The 22,551-nt window shown below is 34.3% G+C and overlaps 1 protein-coding gene across 1 annotated transcript in view; it reads right to left on the reverse strand.

Moving 5' to 3' along the window:
* Positions 1-15,011, reverse strand: part of LOC149550516 (putative beta-1,3-galactosyltransferase 12) — an 80,186-nt gene extending 65,175 nt beyond the window's left edge. The window contains exon 1 of the mRNA XM_089793513.1: positions 13,552-15,011. Coding sequence (XP_089649639.1) covers positions 13,552-13,922 — 371 coding nt within the window. The 5' untranslated portion in view covers positions 13,923-15,011. The remainder of the gene's footprint in view (positions 1-13,551) is intronic.
* Between the last annotated feature and the right edge of the window lie 7,540 nt (positions 15,012-22,551).

A 22,551-nucleotide genomic window follows, 5' to 3' on the forward strand; every position in this document is an offset into this window, starting at 1 on the left:
GTAGCTTCTTTGCTCGTTGTGATTTATAATTGTAGAATGTTGTGTGTGATAAAACTTTAACTATGGTAGCAGCACAATAGTCTCTACGATTGTCCTCACGTACACGATGGGTCAAGGAAAACTTTTTTTAGGGGGTGTATGTTTCTCTTTAGGATTCACTCTTTTCTTTTTTCTTGCACTTGTATTTAGACTTTTAATACACAAAATCGGTTTGGTCTAGTCTTTGAGTTACTTGTAATTTTGTCTTTTATAGCTGACTTTGCAAGTGCAAGCTTTGGGTTTTTGTGGAAAAGTGAAATGCAAGTTTAACAAAACTCTTACTTGTAAGTCTAGCTTTATGACCCGAAATACAAGATCAAAGCTTGTTTAAAACTCGTAATACATGTAAAATGGATAATTGTAATTGCTTATAATGACATAACTTGCAAAGTTGTAACAGTTTGAAGAATTTTTAAAATTTGTCATCCTCTACCTAGAAATATTTTCCAGAATTTTTTTCTTGAATCATTTTCTAATGAATAAAATGTGGTTTTCAATATCAAAGGGTTTTAAGATTGATTTTCTAGCAAAATCAAAGCTTTTTGTGAAGGTTTATGTGAAAACACAAGATTTCAAGAATTTTTCGTGAATTATGCAACTTTAAAACAGGGTTTTTTTCTTAGAAAACACTTTAGTCTTCCCCTACAAATCTGCGTTCATATTGGGAGCAAACCTCTTCTTTTTGGCACACTTCTTTGCTTGTAATTTTTGTGTGATCTCTTATTTGTCTATGTATCTTTTTGCTCGTTTTTTCTCTGTATCTTAGCCAAGAGTTTCCTACATTTGAAGCTAAGTATTTATCTTTTTTTTTACCAACACGCACGTCATTTTTCAAGAGTCGTTTCCAATCGTTGGTGAGATCTCTTTGTATTGTGCGCAATTCAAGAGTGAGAGACAAGATAGCAAAATGGTTCATGTGAATGGTTTGGACGTGTTTTTAGACATGGAACTGATTTTGATTCTCAATGATGGTGGCCTAATGACCATAAGTCTCTGCAAGTTGCAATCAATTTCTTGGAGCTACATTTGGGTTTTAATAATTTTGCCTCAAAATTATTTGATAATTTTGCCTGAAAATTACTTGTTGGGTTTATAATTTTGTGCCTTATAAATTATTCTAGGTTTCTTAGTGGGTTTTTAATCATTTTCTCCTTAAAAAATAAATGGATGGATTTTAATAAAAAAAATCCTTAAAAATTTGTTGAAGGGTTTTATAGTTTTTCTCCCTATTACTATTATTGTAGGTTTTGCACGATGCTTTGCCTCAAAAATCATTGTGTCAAAGGGTTTTACCATTTTAACGTTTTCCTCAAAAACAAAGTTTTGTACCATGATTTGTGTCTCGCATTTTGTGTTTTAGGTTCCAAATGATTAATTTTTGTACTCAAACATCATGTTTGGTATTTTTATTCTATCCTCAAAAACTGTTTTATGGGTTTTGTATGATTGTCCTCAAAAATATGGATTCTTGTTTGGTGAGTTTTTACCTTTTTTTCCAAAAAATGATATTTTGTAAACTTCAATTTCAGGGTATGGTGATTTTTACACAAGACAAATTGTGGTTTCTTGCAATCTATTCTGGGTCACACATAGACTTGTTGGGACAAACATCTGCAAATGTGTATTTTGCAGGTTTTTTGTATTCAAAAGGTTTGTCAATTTTTCCATATAATCATGGTTTCAAATTTCAACAACTGATCTCAAAGGGACAACTTTGTTACCCACCATCAGGTTGGAGGGATTCTTAGCTATTAATAATATGCAAATCCAAGATGGGTCTTTAACAACTACAAAATGTCCTAATGAGGAGAGGGTATCCTTCTTTGTATTTGTGACCAAAAGACATTGTGTCTTTTGAAGGGTAGTTAGCGAAATGACCATTAAGGGAGGGTAATAAAGTATTTAATGTTATGTAAATAATCATTTAAGTATATTTAGTTTATTAATTAGATTTTTGGGTAGTTTGTAGATAACATATAAACTTTCATGTTAGCCTTCTAGAAAGTTTGTATTTTGTTCTCAGTTGTTCTCTACCTAAATAGACTACAACTCCATTTGCAACCACTCATTTATAAATAATGAAACATTATAATAGTAATTACATGCGATCACATTGCAAGTCAAAATACAATAGGACTTGCAATAATTGAATAAGTCAACTCAATTAGTTGTGGAATAAATCTTAGTTCGACCTCTCCCACATTTTGCTCTAAGCCCCTCACATAAGTATTGGAGAGTTCTCCATGTAATTTTTTATCTTTTGGCAATGCAATAGATGGATAAGATAGATAAGATAAGACAAATTTATTAATGTCCAACAAGAGACCACCAAAAGGGTCTAAGGGACTAAAAGCTTACAACCAAGAAGACAGCCAACAATAGGAGCACCAAACGGTGTCCTAGAAAGAGCAAGCAATAAAGAAACAGAAGAAGATTGCCAAGGCAAGGACTAGGGATCCTTCCTCAAGGTGAAGGAGTCCAACACCGAAGGATAAGGACCAAGGCGACCAAGAGCCCCAAACCGTCTCTAAGAACAGTTGGAGGAATGGCATTATCATGTGTACCCATTTTGGGGTCTCACGGATCTAGAGTGGCAAGTGGTAGGAGCACTGGTCAGTTGCTTCACACGCTAGGCCGGAGACAAGGGCGAGAAGAAGGCGGTGATACACTAATCTGAGGCTTGGCACTAGGGGAATAAGAGGTGTGGTCACAGAACTGCTTGCTTCCTTGCAGGTAAAGCGCAAGGCATCGTTGGTCCGTATATCTAAGGAATGTTGAGAAAGACCCGCAGTCTATGAACAGACAGTAAAATCTCCCCCTAATCTCATATAAATGGGGCATCAGAAAATAAAGTGGGTCTTAATCTCCGTCTCAGCCATGGTACACAGACGACAACTCCGGTCCTCTCTATCAATAAAACTCTACCAATTTACTGAGCACTCTAAGACATTGAGCTTAGATGTAAATCAAATTGCATTAGATTAAAGAGGCAAGCTGCTTTCAAACTTTGTGTTGATTCAACTTGTCATCTGATGACATTTTCTAGAAATTATTTGTGAGTGTTGTGTTGTTGTTCAAAAGGGATTTACATTCAATGTTGCAAACTTTGAGCTACTTAATGGGTTCACAATTATAATTTGTTTGCAGACTTGGTCTTGCATACTTTGCATTGCTTATCACATTTGAAGCTAGTGTAGAATGCTCAAGCAAGGAGATAACTTGAAGAAATTGTGTTGCTTTTATTTTCTATGGTCATACATGTAAGGTGAAGTATGTGTTGGAGAATTTGAGTTGCATGTATGATTCATCTTTATTCTTGAATTCACATACGGAGTAGGGGAAAGTCATTGAGCTTTCATGAGCTCCTTGTTTTTAACTTTGCTACATTGAACTTAGCTCGATTGTTGTAAAGATAGATAAATTGTACTTAAGAGTGTTACATCCCAATTTTTGACCTAATTTAAAATATAGTTGTTGAAGTTCAAATGAAGTCACTTGATAGTTAAATTGGTTATAATTCTGTGAAATGATAAGATGGTTAGTCGTTATAATTATTTATCACGAATTCATGAAATTGAATGTGCGGTTAGCCATTATGATTGTTTATATCTTGTTATGATAATATGATTTGATTACGAAGAATTTCCTTGCAGGAAACACATCAAAGGGCTGGAAGCATTGTTAGAAAAGAATTAGGCATAGGAGCATCACCATTAGTGGGCAGATGGGTTGAGGACCTAGCGACTTGAAACAAGATACGTCTATGGGACCCGCATGAGCTATTTAAATAAATAATTTGAGAAACATAAATAATTGAGTTAAAATATAAATCGTACCTCAAAGGATTTTAATTGATCTTTCATCATATTATTTTAATAAATATTTATATACGTGCATATAAATATAAAAATGAAATGGCACCATTTTATTATAATAATTTAATAAAGTGATGTCACCCTATTAATATATTTACATGTACATATATAATATAAAATTATAATAATATTCAGATATAATAACATTCGAATTATAATAATGTTCAAATTATAATCCTTCCAACTTTATCTTCCAACTCTATTCTTTCCATTTTAATAACCGATTAACACTTGGCATGAAAAATCAATTTAATAATTGGTAATTCGAATTGTCTTATAAACTTTAACCGGTGGAAGCCAAGACGTCACGGCATGTCCCTGTATATGGAAGCCGTGAGAGGAGTCAGGGACCATAATCCATATTTTCGATTTCATTCTGCTGCTACGTTTTCAGGATATCTTTGCCTTTATACACCCCACTACCTTCAGCTGCGTTCCAGTCTCCTCTTCGCCCATCATACACCCGTTTTCTAGTTGATGCAAGAGCCGGATTTACTATTAATTCAATCAGTATTACCATTTTTAATCAATGTTCACTGTTATTCTAATCTGTAGTTCCTATTCACAAGCAGCGTCTTAGAACATTGTTGTGTATGAATCGATCATCACAAAAGACGGAGTATCTCAGTATTCTTTAGATACATTCTTAGCAACTGAAGGAGAGCTGGATTATCAAGTCATTTTTGCAAATACATCAGTAGAGACCCAAAATTATATCAAGTTATGTGTTAATCATCTCCAATTAATGTTACTCCAATATTTGTATTACAATCAATTTCTATATCTACAGCTGTAGATAATCTTCATTTATAACTATATAACTCTAGGGAGTTGCTTACCAATAAGCATAGTGAAGTGTCCATAACATGGAATGATAAGTTATCTTTGCAAATAGACTTTGGAATCGAATGATATTTAATTCTGCAAGTTCTAAAGAATAAATTCTCTCAATCACAAATTGTGAAATGCTGAAAGTACATAATCAATCCTGCTCCAAGCATTGTTGTATATTTCTTATCAATTGCTACTGGGTTCCATTCTCCATAACAGCTAAACTATGGATGCAATCATCGGACAAAACCTCTTGAGAAAGAGTTATTTAAGATGCAATAGAATCATGATTTAAATATACAATATGGAAATCAGAATTAATGATATTTATGCCTGTTTTAAAGAACATATTCTTTTAAGTTACAGTTTGTGATAAGCTAGAAACATTTAATATTATTTTACTAGTTAAGGAACAATAGAAAAAGCGAGTTGCTCTAAGCTTCAAACACCTGGGATTCACCCAGCTGTATAGCCAAGGAAAAAGTTGAAGAGGTGAGAGAAAGAGATCTGCAATTAACAAGAAAACAGAATCAGATGTGACCTAACAATATTTATCATTTTTAATATGAATTATTTAATAGTTCATGCATGATCCTGTTAATTTCATCTTCCTGTTGTCAAGTCAAATGGTGTGTTTAAATACAAGGACGCTTAGTAGATGACAGATGTTCCAAGTCCAATCCTGGGTAGGAAGAGCCGTTCTCGTTAGAGATTGTGTGGGGAATAAGTTAAGGTCCAAGGTTGGGCGGTTAAGCCCCTAACAATGTTTCACCTCTCCCCAAGTTGTCGGACATACAACAGACAAAGATAAGCTATACATTCAATTGTTTGTCAGAAACAGGTATTATCACTTTTATGATGTATAAGCAAGAAGGTAAGATTAATTGAGTTATTTCATCGTTACAATTATTTTACACTTAGATGCGAGAGATAGATTGATGGATTGTCTCTCATTTACATGAATATCGAATATGAGCATATCTCCTAATCTTATGTTATTGCCACAGTTAAGCAATCGGAAGAAAAGGAATGATACAGTGGTATCTGATGCCCAAAATGATCCAATGATTATCGATGCCCTAATTGATACAGTGGTATGTGATGCCCTAACTGACATAGTGGTGTTTAATGGTAATCATCATTTGATTTTGATATAGCGGTATTGGATGGTAGTTGTTATTTGATATTGTTATAGTGGTATTTATGGACTAACCTGGGTGGTTGCAGAAGCATCCCTACAATGATTTCTTGGTTCAAATTCCATGGCATGTGGATTTTAATTTCTATAGTAAATTCATTGATGGTGTTTTAAGTTCTTAGTTAAGAAATTTTGTTTAACTGATTTTAACCGTCAATCTCTTTCATATGAATGAAACTAATTTAACTATGTTCCTATGAAAATGAAGTAATAATTGTATTTCTTTGGATATGCTAGTTGATAATTTAAGACCCCGAGGAAACTGGTTGTTACAAGGAGATTGTTGTAAAAATAGAGTAGTATATTCTACAACAAAAGAATGCCCACTCTGCAAGAAGAGAGTATGACGAATACAATGCCCTATAAATTAGCCTAGTGTACATAATCTTAGGTGTTAGGTTAGTGTAGGTTGCTTTTAGTAACAATAGATAGGGGGAGTCTTCCCTTATAATTAGGAAACACAGTGTCTCACACACTATAGTTGGAAGCATCGTTTTACAATTGATCCCAAAACTATCGCTTGCAAAGTATCCACCCAACACATCTACATGACCCCTTGCAACAAACCAAGCTAGCATCTCAGTCATATCATTTCTTCAACATTGGTCACTTCCCTATCTTTTGCGTGCATTCTTCTTTGAAGCAATCAATCATCAAATTCATCTCTTCATTTTAGAATTCTCCTATGTTGTGTTGTATTTAAGGGATGACGCATAGTACTAAAGCAACCTCTTGCATCAAGATCTATTTCACTTTGCTAACATAAAAGTTATAGTTTGTTCACTATTTATTTTTATCCTACATTGTGGGTGTTATCCATGTCCTTGCCTATGTATCTATATGTTCATCACATTCTCACCCCTATGGATTTGTGGTTTTCATGTTCTAACTTTGTTGTCTTGTGCAATTTTTTTCTTCTAATGCATTTATTTGTAGGTCTTCAACTTAAGAGTATGCTTCATTGGCTTGAAGAGTTATCTACTTCCTTTGCAACATCCTTTTTGCATCAAAATTTTATTTGTTTCGAGTAGCTTTCCTTCCATGTGCATAAAGCACACTAAAATGGGCCAATATGTAGAGTAAAAAATTGCATACCTTTCACAATTTCACCTCCACATTTTTATCCACTTTAATATCTAATCCCCTAGCATTTGTGTAGGCTCATTTTAGCCCTTGCATTAACCTTGTCCCTCTCAAGATGCTTAGGATACCTTTTTGCATCACTCTTGTGTAAACCAAATGTTTCTCTCATCTCCTATCAATTTTTACCACGATTTGTCTAGATATTAGCCTGTAGCGTAGATGTTTGCGCGGCACACTAGCATTCAAGTAAATTTTAGCATTCAAAGGTTGTTTCTAAATGTTTTACACTTGTCACATGCCTAGGTTAGTAGAAATGGCTTGGAATGTTCCCAAACGACTCAAGGCCAATGTTTGTGCGGCACGCTAGCATTCAAGTAAATTTTAGCATTCAAAGGTTGTTTCTAAATGTTATACACTTGTCACATGCCTAGGTTAGTAGAAATGGCTTGGAATGTTCCCAAATGACTCAAGGCCAATGTTTGTGCGGCACACTAGCATTCAGGTAAATTTTAGCATTCAAAGGTTGTTTCTAAATGTTTCACACTTGTCACATGCCTAGGTTAGTAGAAATGGCTTGGAATGTTCCCAAACGACTCAAGGCCCCCTTTCCTATGCTCCGCTTGTCACATTAAATTCATTTTTTCACTCCATATCTCTCTTGGATGTTCTCTAAATATCTCTTGCAATCTCTTCACTCTCACAACTCTCAATAATTTTCTACAACAGTCTCTCGTAGCAATATGCATAGCTCTCTTGGCTTTTTCAATCCTATCTAGTAATATCTTCCAACTTGTCTTATGTCTTTGAGCATTCTGGTAGATATCTCAAAGCTTGCCTATAAATCATTTATCATTATGTCTATTTGTCGTTTGATCTATCTATATATTTGGTTGTTGTGGAGGTGGAAAAACCAAAACAAGAACTTGATTGAGACAAGTCTCCAAAGAGCCCCCAAATATTTTTCTTCTTCTACGTTCAAATTTTTGAAAGCCCTTGAATGCTTGAAGGTTTCTTGAGTCTATTTATTTCATTTTTTCTTCTCTTGTATCTGGTATTTGTTGTTGTATTTCCAACTTTGCAAGCTAGCTAACACATAGAGTTGGGTCTTTGCTATTTTTCAAGTATTTTTTGTAGCAAGTTGTATGAGACTACAGCATGTCACATGAATGTCCATGCGTCATGGTTGAGACACAAAAGTTTTGGTTGAAGACACTATGTCAACTAAACTTCCATGTCCATATTCAGTAACTTCATTTTACTTATCTATAATTAGATATTTCCAATAGTTTAACTTCTTGGAGATATTTGAATGTATGTAGTGAAATTGGCTCTGTAATGTTGAAGTGTTATGCCAGAAATGAAAATAAACAAAAAACAAAATAAATGAACAAAACACAACAGATACAAAATGAGACACAGAAATTATCCTAAGAAACCCCTCCAACTTTAGGGAGAAAATCCCAGCCACAAATGTATATCATATATTATAAGCATGTAAAAGTTTGAAATACAATTTTCCCAAACACAAGGCTCAAACTGAATGATGATTTACGAAACTCCTCTGATCTGTAGACAATAATAAATATTACTTTTGTACAAATATTTTCAGAAAAATAGTATATCAATCTATACGTATATATATTAATTCCTCTTGGAAGAATATATAAAATTGCCTTAAATTATCGTTGTCTTGTCAGTACAAAGTGAAGACCCTTCGTTGTCTTGACCCCTCATTTTCTTGATCCTTCAATGTGTTGTCTTGAATTGTCATTGTCTTTAATAAGAAATAGGTTATTTATATGTTTCAAAGTTGAAAAGATAGCTCCCGTCGCTATAATATCAACACTCCCACTTAGCTAGAAAGGTATATTTCCAAATATCTCTACAATGGAGTCTCTCAACATGACATCCACAATGGCTACGCCCATTTGTGGAGAAGAGTTTATCATAGGATCTCCCAATGTAACATTGTCATGGAATCACTTAGCATGACACCCAAAATGGCTACACCCATTTGTGGAAAAGAATTTATCATGGAATCTCTCAACATGATGATGTCATGGAGTCACTCAACATGACATTCACCATGGCTACTCCCATGTGTCAAAAGAACTCTATGCACAACTGCCCATCACAGAGTCACTCAACATGATGGTGGCATGAAGTCTCTCAACATGGCATTCATCATGGCTACTCCCATGAGTGTAAAGAGAAACAACTCTCAAGGGTTTTCACCTCATATTTCTCTGTCTCAGAGAAATAAACATTTTAGCACATTGTAAGAGCAACATTTCTCAAGGGCTTTCACCTCATATTCTTCGTCTTAAAGAAACATGCATTTTAGCAAATAATAAAAACATCTCTTAAGGCTTTCACCTCATATTTCTTCGTCCCAAAGAAATATGCATTTTAGCCTAAGTTACCTAGTCAAATTATGGTACGAATGTGGGTTCAAGACTTTTGTTTGAAATTCGTCCAAAAAACTTTTCAGGTTGGGTTCGAATTCATTTTGGGTTTGTTGTACAAGATTTTTTCTAAAATATGTGTCTATATATATGCAGCAGCAAGAAAGTTCACACAAATGGAGGTAAGAAGATTTTCTTTCCCTTCACAAATGCACAAATGACATATAAAATAACCCTTTTGTTCTTTTTAGTGGTCACTTTTAGGGTTGGAGTGTCGAAGAGGCATATGTTGGCAAAAAATCTTTACAAAAAAGTCAATAAAAATGATGTTTTAAGTCAAATTTGCCCCAAATTCGTTTTGGGTTCCTTTGTCCAAATCAAAAGTCTTCCAAATTCATCCAAAATTCTTACAAGGTTCTTTTGAGAGAATTTTGAGTGAACTATGGCAAAATTTTAAGCGAATTTGATTCGAATCCGACTTTGCAATGAACCGAATCTCAAATTCCACCTTCCAAGAGCAAATCTACTTAGATTTTAGCACATAATAAGAGCAATATCTCTCAAAAGTTTTCAACCTACATTCCTTCATCTCAGAGAATATGCATTTTAGTACATAGTAAGAGCAACTAATGTTGAGATTGCCTCTCAGCAAGCGCAGCATTCTCCATTATACCTCACAGCAGTCATTTCAACTCAAGCGGCTTCAATCAAACACTTGGCTTGTTGCCCATAGTAACACCACACAGTTTGCAGCAGCGCCTTCCTAACCTCGTTATTTTCCCATTAGATACAAAGGTGAGACAGAGCCCTTTCAGCAAGTAACATTATGTTTGTGATAGTCTTGTGACTGACCAGCCCACCAACACACACACAAATGCATCAACCACAAGGATACTAAATGACTCCTCTGTGCCTATCAACACCATCTCCCATAGCTTGTTGAGTGCCTTCACCTGCCACTCCTCTTCCCTTTCAGCCCGTAGTCCGGACAGAGTTCTCTTCATGCACCCATGAGAGCCCAAGCCTCCCAGCAATAAATCATCCAACCCCGTCCCCAAAGTTTAAATTTTGGGGAATGCATTGAAGAAATTCTGCCAATTTTCCGGATGTGTTTCGAGAATCCTTCCAAATTCTTGGGAAGCAGCTTCTCTATCTTCAAAGCAAAATTCTCTGCCTTCCATACCCCACCATAACCCGTCCGCCTCTCCTCTCTGCCACATTTCTCAGCCTTCTGCCGCTATTCAACTTCACAGTCAAACACTTTCCATGAAACTCCACCCCATCAAATTCCATGGCTTTCGCAGCACAATCATTGGCCTTGAGACCAAATAACTAAGAGATACCCCACATTTCTCTCTGGGTCGCCATGCCCCTTTTTATCAAAATCACGTTCTCCATGGGGCCGAATTGACAGAAGAACAATCTCGTTCTTCGCAAATCCAAAACGGTAAATTCTTGACAAAGATTTTTTATTTTTCAGTACTGCTAGAGTTGTTAGGATTTCATTATCACATGAAGATATATGTGTTATCTGTATCCAACTTACAAGTGTCTGGTAATTCCTTTTCTGTGAGGTGAACTCCACATGTTGCTGCGGAAAGATCTTGTTTCTGCTACTTTGACAATATCTTTTTACTGAGGCTTTGTAAAAACTCACAAGGGGTTTAAGGGGGTTGCAGGTTTGTGATTCTCCTATGGTTGTGATGCAAGGCATCCACGTGGCCCAAAACAAATTGAATTACAAGATTCCTATTCCTTCTCTTGTGAGTTACAAACAAAAGGCGGGGGCTAAAATTAGTAACTGGGGATGTTGTTCAGTAACGTATGGGAGAGTGGAAAAGGTGGTTTAATAACATTGTTTTTGGATGCTTTGGAAGGGGAGATGTATGTACCAGTTTTGGGGGGAAGTGGACTGCATAGAAATGGAGGGGAGCTGTTAATTTCTTTTTTGATTGGAGGGAGAGAGAGCAAGGTTTTTAGGGAGGGGAAGTGTGTGACAGCAGTTTTGTGTGTGATTTTTTCCTTAGTGTGCAGGGTTTTCCTGAGAAAAAGGAAAAGAAGAATGTTTTTAGAGAAAAATTAATGTATTCCATTCTTGCTGTTGTAGGTCAGTTATATAAACTGCTGTGATTGTTTTTCAGCTGGTGAAGTTTGTGTATATATGTAATCAGATCTCTGAGTTAACGGATCATTATCTTTCGTGAAGCTCAATGAGAAAACAAAATTTTCTGTATCTGATTTTATATCTTCTTCATAGAATTTATGCATCATTTGGTACTGTTATTTTGGATAAAGGATTTGTGTTTACTCTGCTGAGTAGGAAGACCATGACGCTGCATAGACGGTGCTTGTTACTGTGGAGTCTCTGGGGATGCAGAAGGCTTGATGGGAAAAAGAGACAAGAATGAGAATGAGGGAATTGTGCCATAATATTTCATTGTATTGCCCAAAGAAAATGATTTGCTCTGCTCCCAAGAGTCGATGCATTTCAATCGTCAAAGTTATCAACAGAATCACAAATTTAAACACAGGAGAACTCAGAATTCAAATCCAATCCTTTTCATTTTTAATCTGCTTTTGCTTAAACTTGGTTCTGACAACATGTTGAAGTTTTATACCAGAAATGAAGATAAACAACAAACAAAATAAATGAATATCAAAATACAACAGATACAACATGAGACACAAAGAAATCATCTTGGGAAACCCTCCAACTTGAAGGAGAAAAACCCAGCCACAAATATATATATATATATATAGTTGTGGCTGGGTTTTTCTCCTTTATATATATATCACTTATATATATAACGAACGTGCAGAAGTCTGAAATACAATTTGTCCGAACACAAGGCTAAAACTGAAGTGATGATTTACAACACTCCCATGATGTGCAGAGTCCAGTCCAGACAATAATAATAGCACTGTTGTATTGATATATTCTGAAAAAAAAGAGATATTAATCTATATGTATCCTGGAAGAATATATAAAGTTGTCTTGACCCTTCATTGTCCTGACCCTTCAATGTCTTGTCCCTTCGGAGCGATTACCCTTAATTGCCTTTAATAAAAAATAGATTATTTATATGTTTCAAATTTAGGAAAGAAAGATAGCTCCCGATGCTATAACATCAACATCTAAGAACCCAATTTTCTTTTTGTGCAGTCACATTTCCTCCGTTACAACCATAATTTATATCCTCTTCCACGTCTCTCTATTTCCTTAGTTTGTCTTCCATACATTGTGCTTAGCTTTGCATTTGCACTTGCACACTTGAGTCTCTCTTGGCATGGCTTTTATGATTTATCATTTTTCGAATATTTTCAGATTGGTAGTTGTTTTTGTATTGATTTAACTTTCTTGTCGAAGTTTGCAATTATATTATGGCAATATCTACCCTGCTAGGTCCGTCATTTTCTACGATACTGACTGAGTGAGGATGAGTGAGAATAATTTAATTCACTAATATTACTGCTACGACTCGACCCATCAGAATACCAGCATTCAACTGCAAAAATTTAATACCGGACATTTTTTCTATTTGGAATAGTACATGCACGTCGATATTATAGTAATTGTTTCTTATGCCTTGGAATGGTAGGTGTTTTAGGGCTACAAAACTCATTGATGAGTTTATCATGGCGTCATTAACACAAATGGAAGTATTCTCAATTGACAAACATTTTCAGATTGCATCAATACATTTGTTTGATTTCATAAATTTGAATATGTAGTTTTTGAACATTTTCGGATTGGTTTTGTTTGAAGTCTTGGGTCTTACATGAATTCTTGTATGCACCCCTTTAGTCTGAGACTCATCTCTATATTTTATATGATGGCTAGTCTAGCAAATACTACACTTCATCCCCTTACACAAGCAAAACGTCTAACAAACTGTAATGTCTAAAATTTATGGCTGAAGGCTGTTTTCTAGTGGTAAGAGCCAAGAGATTTCTCATTACCACGCTTCTCAAATACCCATAACTGCAAAAATTGACAAAGAAAAAACAATTCCATCTTTGCATCTATAAGATTACATGACAAGTCTAAGACGGCATGCATCTGTGTATACTTCAGCACAAATCATACGTACAATTTGGAAAAACAAATTTGAATGTTTACCTTAACAACCCATCCTGATCAGAAGGTAACCAACTTTTCCTTAGAGCTCTACGCCTGTCCACAGAATCGAACCCAGTTTGAATTCCCACAAATCCTAAAACCTTTGGCCTATTTTGAACATCACTCTTTCCGCTTGCAGAAGCATTGAAAGCTTTCGTTGTATCTCGCCCTTTATCACATCGGTATGCCAAAGCCGGCCCCCATGTAATATAGACTGACAGAATGATACCCAACAGAGCACAACAGGCACAACAGAAAGCAAATAGATATCTCCAACTATAAGTATTCCATGACTGCCGGCTCATTAAAAGCTTGCGGCTAAGGCTAGGAGAAGATAGCATTTTAATCTGCATTAAGAAAGACTTTGCCATTTCTATTTAGGAGCCGAGAATTTATTTTGGTTCCATTGAAAGATATCAAGCAGGATACAGCAACAGCAAGCTTATAACTATAGCAATTTCGAAAGGATCTCAAGGGAAAACTACAGCGTAGACGAAATCTTTGAGTTTATAGCTTCAGGAAAAATATCAGAAAGAATTATAAATGAGTTAGCACAAAGCAATCTCAACAAAGGGAAACAGACCTTAAATTAAAAAGAATATCTCTTTTATTTGGTTTCAAAATCAAATACCGCGTAAATTTGACTACTGCGGGGTAACGTAAGGCAATTTAACTGCGGATTCAAGTATATGAACGGAAATTGACTACAGTAATAGCATGCCTCCGTTACTCATAAATTTCACTACAGCAGAGTAAAAATCGGGATTTCAGTGTACAGAGAGACTTTGAGCAGAAATTAATGATTAGATTGATGCATTTATTTTTGATGCACGTATATCATGCTTCCGCTGGGCAGATATGGATTTCAACAGAATCTGATCACATCATAAATGGATTCCCAGTTTAAATTCAAATTAGTTAATCATACAAAACATTTTGCGTAGAAAACCAAAGCCAGCCAGAATAAGGGTTCTCACAGATCAAGTATTTCAAAATTTTCAAACTACAGATTTTCAAACGAAACACAATCAGTTTGATCTCGATTTGTGATCCCAAACTTTCGAATGGAATCTCAGTATTTCAGTTATCTCGGCGTTCACTATTGAATTCGAACGAAAAAATGCGTTGAAGGTAAAAACGAGAAGACAGATAAGTAAGAAATCGTGATCAAATACAAAAATGATAAGGAATTTCCTAGCACGGAACTCTGCCGTACAAAATCTGCACATTAAATGTATCACACTGAAACTTTACTAGGCGTCTTTCGAACCCGCGACCACCGCAGAGATCTAGACGACTATTTGATTGTTGTTCACGTTAATTACATCTAACTTCAGCGGCGTAATCGTAATTAACGGTGAAATATTTACTTATTTGGCTTTAAGTCAGATCCAACTCAGATCTGAACAGATGTTGATAAATAGAGGGAGTTTACTAGTACCAGGTGGGATTCGATCGCCGTATTGGCCGTTTCGTATATGACAGATATAAAAATTGTAAGACCGTATAAAGTGATAAGCTAAATTTTTAGATAATAAATTTATTACTAAATCATAAGAAACTTAGTATTATGATATAGACAAATGTGATATTACAATCTTTATAATATACATGTATGATAAATATAAATTATTAGTCCTTGTCTTTTAAAAGGCAGAGACTATTGTTTTTGTGTGAAATAAAGACTACTATTCCTGTTTTCAAATGTGACGGACCATAAAGAAAATAAACATATGTTATGGTCTTTTGCCATTTTAATGAGTTTAATTTATATTTTGAAAAGTTTTTCGTGCTTTTCTATTGGTCAACGGTAATTTTGCCAATGGTTTTATTGTTATAAACTAAAAAAAATAGATAAACGATGAAAGCAATATGGTCGAATGCATTTCGAAGAGGCAGTTTCGCAATTCACACGCATCCACTTCATTGGAGTAATGTCTTACTGTAGCTCTCAAAGCCCACTTTAATGGATTAATATCTTACCATCGCTCTCCAATCTGTGATTGCAGAATTGTGTTGAATCTTCTTTATCTCCTTGATCATCATCATGGGCAGCACTAGAACTGATGGAGTGACCTATGGGGCATACACCTACGAAGACCTGGAGAGAGAACTGTACTGACTTAATGAAAATTTGAGGATTTCTATCACCGGAGCAGGAGGCTTCATTGCTTCCGATATTGCTCAGCGGCTGAAAACTGAGGGGCACTACATTATAGCCTCTGACTGGAAGAGGAATGAGCACATGAGCGAGGATATGTTTTGCAATGAATTCCATCCGATGGATCTTAGAGTAATGGATAATTGTTTGGTTGTTACTAAGGGTGTTGATCATGTTTTCAACTTAGCTGTTGATATGGGCAGTATGGGATTTATTCAGTCCAATCACTCTGTTATCATATACAACAACACCATGATCAACTTCAACATGCTTGAAGTTGCTCGAATCAATGGTGTGGAAAGGTAAGGCCTTGGTTTTCTTTCGGAGTCATTCTATTTCAATTTGGGTTCTTATGCCTGTTTGAATTTGACGGGACACGTGTTTTAAAACAATCTCCAAAGGGGCTACATGGATAACTATGCTTACTTATGGCTAAATCTGCCTAATGCATACACCTAGCTTCACCCCTTGCATACATCAAGCCTTAGCATTAATTGCATTGGAGCAGATCCATAGTAGCCTTTATAACAGCCAAATTGGCTGAGCCAATTGGCTTTGTTTGTTCTTTTTTCCTACTCATGTAAAATTACATTTTCTATTTTCTATTTTCTATTTTCTTTGCTATTGTTGTTACTCTTTCATGAGGTAAGTGAAATATAACCATTGTACATGAAATTGGTAAATAGCTTTAGACTGAAAGTGTTAGGATTTGAGAGAGAATCTAATTTGTACATGATTCTGTGTAAATTTGAGGGTACAATTATCTTTGACTAATGTTGATCTTTGAGTGGTCTGAAATTGTGGCTACAATCATCTCAATTTTATGTTGATCACTGAAGTTAAAATCCTCCAAATTTATTTTAAATTTTTCAGTTGTCTCATTAAGAAGACCAGATTGCTTTGCAAGTTTTTCTATGGTTCAAGTGCATGCATTTACCCAAAGTTTAAGCAATTGGAGACAAACGTGAGCTTGAAGGTGTCTGACGCTTGGCCAGCTTAGGTATGGAGTCTATTGCAATTTATTATATATGAGTAATATTGATTGAAGTTGTACCATGCAAAATATTGGACCAGAAGTCCAAGGCTTTTGGTACTGAAATCTATATAGAAAATGCAATGCCAAGGTTTTAGAATTAGAAATGGAATATATCTAGAGTGCAAGTTATATTTTTTGATAAAAAAATTCTTGGTTGTATTTTGACTATGTCCTTACTCATTTGTCAATCTAAAGAGCAAATAATAGTGAGTTGTGGCATCAAGCAGGGTCTCTGTACCTCTTTTTTAATTTTTATCATTGGGTGAAATTATTTGTGATGGCACCTCCCTCCCTCAGAAAAAATATTCTTCTCCTAGAAGATGACATAGCTCTTGACAACAAATTAGGCTGCCCAATCTAGGAATATCAATAACTCCATTCCAGCAATTAATGAATATTAGTGAGTCATACCAACAGGATAGGGCAGTGCCCAATTCTAACTTTTCACCCCTACTCAAACAGTACCAACCACCTTAGAACCGAGATTTTCTGTTTGATGGAAATAAATTTGCATAACAGGGTTATTATTTGAGACAACTACACACTTTTAGTGGGCATTGGTTTCTCTTGGGATGAGGTAAGTCATTTCATACCAAAAGTGACCTCCTTAACAATGGTTCAAAAGAATCTTCTATGTATAATAGAATTATCTTCAAGTTGAGAAATATAGGAGGTGAAAATATTTCCAGACCTGAAATTATGAATCTCGAACTAATCAAATCTATGAAGGTGGGTGTGGAAATTTGCAAAGGTTGGACTATGCCAGGAGGCAAGATAAGAAATTGATTGTTATAGGGGAAATTGATTAAGTTCTTCGATACACACATTTGGAATGACTTTTGAAAAGCAAAAAACTTATGCATGCATTAAAAAGCATCTCAATTATGTAAAGCCAATTGCTCCATCATGCCTTGATGATCAAGAATTCAGTTTATTTTATCAGATGTAGTAAATGTAGTTGATAAACCAGTTTAGAAAATCTAGAAAATATTGACTTTATACTATTGAATGGAGTAGATGTAGTTAGGAAAGCCATTCCAAATGATTTTCAAAGCATAATGATAGAATGAGGAGATTCAGCTAATAGAAAGAATGACCAAGTTGTTGACAACTTTCAACAAAAGCATTATGTACCTATTCATGAACTATAAATTTGGGGGTGCAGAAGAGTTCAACTCTTCTGATATTTTGTTTTCAAAAATCAAACAAGTCAATATAATTACTTGTGGAACATTACCTGTTATTGGAGTTTCATTTTTTGGACTTTTCTCGGTGCTCACCATACAAGCTTCTATTTTCGAACATCCCACATAATAAAGACCTAAACTCTGTCTCAGATGAATTTACAAAATCTGAATATAAAATACCATCTATTCTAATTTATTGTTGTATTAGTCTGCAAGTCTCATGCTATGATGGGATTGGTATTTTAGGCCTTGTTTGGTTGGGGAAGATGAATTTCTATCATAACCAGGTTATCTCATAACCAAATTTTTGAAAATCCAGTTATGCATTTTAGGAAGATAGTTGGACCGTTTGGTTGACACGGAAGATGAATATACAAATCCATATTCTGTGTTTGGTTGCCAATTTAGAAATTGGAATTGGAACGAAATATGATTGGGAATATCTTTTTCTTGTGTTTGGTTGTTCATTTTCGAATTGGAATTGGAATTTGAAGTAAAAAAATTTAATCTTATTTTATTAGTGAAACACAAGTATTATAATGAGTAAAGTATTAATATTTAATTTAATATTTATGAGTACTAATTTATTTATAATTAGACTACATTATTATTATTTTTAATTCTTGAATATTCACAGTTTTATTTTGTTAGTAAAGAATAAATAAGATGATTATTATTTTTTATTTTAATTCTATTTATTAGCAAAGAAAAGTAAAAGATAATCATACTTGCAATCATTTGTACAAAGTTATTTTTTGTCCCATAGTTGGAAATTGTGATCATATATATTATATATTTTTGAAAAATTATATAAGACAAATTTATCGTTGAATTGAATTTATTGTCGAATTCATTCGAACTTCATAATTGTTGAACTCGAACTCAAACCTTGTGACTTAGCCATTAAATATGAGAACACCAGGAAATTCACGCTCTATACCATTATGCCCCACATTCGACGAGAAACCCTCTCATGTTGCTCATTCTTCCCATTACTGTCAGTATTGTTAGATGGTCAATCCTGCATATATAAACTAGCAATCTCACCTTGGTGTGCGATGGGTATGCCAAATTTATTTTGGAGATAAATTATAGAAAAAATTTGCATTTATGTATACATTTGTGTTGCATGTGATAGTCTAAAATCAACTATGCATCCACCTAAAAGGATCCAAAAATGTCTCAAACCAAACCTCAAAATAACTTGAAGATAATTAGGCTCCTCACTCCATTAGAAATAGCTTCATGTTTGAGATCTTCATCTTTCTATGTCCTTTTGTCTCTCTCACTTCCTCTATCCCTCTCTCCCCCCCCCTTCCTTTGTATATGTGTGTGTTTGTGTCCTCCCTTTGTCCCTCTCTCAACCTAGCCCACTCTTCTCTCCCCCCTCTATGTATATATCTCTCGAGGACATCTTTCTGCAGATGCAGAAACACACAAGCTCCTCTCTCTCTCTCTCTCGCTCTCTTCCTCCCTCCCTCCCTTCCTCTCTCCCCCCTTCCTATCTCACACTCTCTGCCCCTCTATGTATCTCGCCCTTTCAATAAATTTATTAAGTTAGTTAATTATTCAACAAAATATACAACTAAAATTTTGCATGAAATATTATATAAGAAAAAATATACTATTTTACATTCACATACATTAAACATTTAATGATAACTTTAACAAGAAAAATGATGCTTTGTCAATGATTGTTCTTAAAAAATGTGGAATTTTGGCTACATAGATTTTACATGCAATTTTAAAAAAAGAAAAGAAAATTGTCTATATAAATGTCTACCCAAATCTTCAGCCATATCTGTTCACTCAAATCACACTTTAGCATGGCTAATGTTCAATCCACTTTGGTGCATGTGAAAATAGACTTTACATCATTTGCCATCGAAACAAGTTCCAACCCAGATAAAAACCAATTGACTAGGTTAGTTTTGTACAACCATTACATCTATAACAATAATTACACATAAAAAAGGCATAGTTTTATTTCTTAAATACTTAAATATCAAAATCTCATTGACTATTTTTTTTAATGTTGTTTTATTGTTAAAGGGAACTCTAAAATAGTTCTAGCTTTCAAATTTTAATTTAATTATATTTATACTTAATTTTACTATTTTAATTTTAAACATTAATTTTTTCTCTACTTTTATCCACTTTTCTTTTTTACTCTATCTCTACTTATATTTAGCCTCTCTCTCTCTCTCTCTCTCTCTCTCTCTCTCTCTCTCTCTCTCTCTCTCTCTCTCTATATATATATATATATATATATATATATATATATATATATATATATATATAACAATTTCTATCTAGATACTTTCTTCCTAGAAAAATATAACAACAATCTATTGATAATGAAGTAAAAAAGCTTAGAGTAGATGGACTCAAATTACACGTACATACATTATTTTGTACAATATTTGAAACACTAAATTTCCTCTAACTATAGCCTATCTAGTGCACTATGTTTAATAAAAATTCTCAAAGAAATTTTGTAGCTTTCAGAGTTAGGGACATTAGAAAAATATTATAGGAAGTTTTTAAATATTTTACTTATAATAAATCCAGAGTGATTAGGCTTGTGTATTTTTACACTATTTGACATGTTTCTATGAATCAGGGCAAGGATATGTGTTTGACTTGAGTTAATCCATGATGATGCACACTATATCCATCTTCAAACCATCTAAAATAATTTCATCTAATTTGGGTCTTGACATAGCCATGTTTGGTTTAGGTAAACATGATCATTCCATTAAGCTTAGACACACATTATCTATCTACAAATATTTTGTTCATGTAATCTTTCTTGATTAAATATGATGAAAAGGTGGTTTCATTGTTGCACAGGGTTTTTCATGGCTCTAGAACTCAAAATTATAGCTTGTGAAAACTCAATTACAAAATTTACAATGGTTGTGAAGTTTTTGAGTGAGCCAACTATAAGAACACTATCATCCCTCACAATTGGACTCAAAGGTGTGCTTTATTGTATAGCCATAATATAGGAAATACTTCTCATCCCCTTTGTCTTTGTAAAAGAGTATAGTGTGCATTTAGATATACTAAACATAGGGTATGCTTCTAGTTCTACTTGGTTCACATTGCTAAGAGTTAGTTTATGTAATTAAAACTATTGGTGATGCATGCCTTTCAATTTTAGGGTCATATTTGGCATTTCAAATCACATCATTACCAATAAGGAGTTTGACACTAGGACTCACAAGGGAAGAGTCTCATCATGTGGTTCTATCATTACATTACCCAAGTTTAGCCACTTAGGGCACAAACCCCCAAGGAGGAACAATCGATGTGGATTCAAGCCACATCCTCATGTTGACGAAGATGCTTAGTTATGCATTACACTGAAAGCATCTTCTCTCACTCCCTTTATGAGCCTAAATTAGCATGCAAGACAAGGGTGAGGCACATTTTATCTTTATTAGTGTTATCCATAATTTATTCATTAATTTTTCAATTGATTAATCACTTTCTATAGGTTGTTGCACCAACCCCATGGAAACACTCTCTCCGTTAGTGTCCATAGACTTTTGTCTCAGGTGTTAAAATACATATGAAATCCATGACCAAATTTACACACATCTGTACAAGTGACCTCAAGCAACTTTGAGAATAAATAGACACTTAGGTTCTTTCAAAGATCGTGTACTAATAAATTTTTATTATTATACAAATTGACATACAATATTATGAAAAGAAAAATAAACTTCCCTCTATGATCATATAAATCATATTTTAACATCATGAAATTCTGATAATGAATTTCACATAATTGCTACAATATGAAAACTTGCTAACTAGATCACATTATACAACCATTAGAAAATTTTACCCATCATTTAAACAAGATTAATAAATTTGAAAATAATTAATAAATAATCCTTTTCAGTAATGGTCATCTAAGCCCTTCCAGACATTCTAAATCATTGATCATCATAATCAACACTCACACTTCATATAGGAAATGCCTTTAGCATAACTATGTATAGATCAAACAGATACCAACATTCAAATAACAATGTCATCAAAATATGTTCAAATTATGAATGTGATCCAAATATGTTTAAATTAGGTATGTGATCAATAATTCAATGTTACATATGTAGCATAAGATAGAAGATAGAAAAATAATATCCATGAACTGATGAGAAAGAACAATATCCATTATCTGAATGGTGGTGTAAAAACACAACGTTAAATATGAAAACACTAGGAAATCCATGATGTATGCCCTTATGCCCCACATTCGGCAAGCAACCCTCTCATGCTACTCAATCTTCCCATTATTGTCTGTATTGTTAGATGGTCAATCCTGCATTTATGAACTAAAAATGCTTGAAAAATTAAAACTTGATTTTTTTTTAAAGGAATACACCAAGGAGTGACATCAAAAATATTGACCATTTACAAACATGCACAGTAAACAGTCATCATATAGCTCATTTTTTATCAACATGTGTGGTCTTGCAATATCAACAAATCAGGAGCAATAAAAAAATACAAAAGAAAGACACTTTGTCAATACCGTTGACAATCTTGTCAGGAAGCACATACATAGGAAACCAAATTGTGGAAAAAAGACAAGAAATTTT

Source organism: Cupressus sempervirens, chromosome 7 (genome assembly GCF_028749045.1).
Source record: "Cupressus sempervirens isolate cs-2001-9-10 chromosome 7, ASM2874904v1, whole genome shotgun sequence".
Classification (NCBI taxonomy): domain Eukaryota; kingdom Viridiplantae; phylum Streptophyta; class Pinopsida; order Cupressales; family Cupressaceae; genus Cupressus; species Cupressus sempervirens.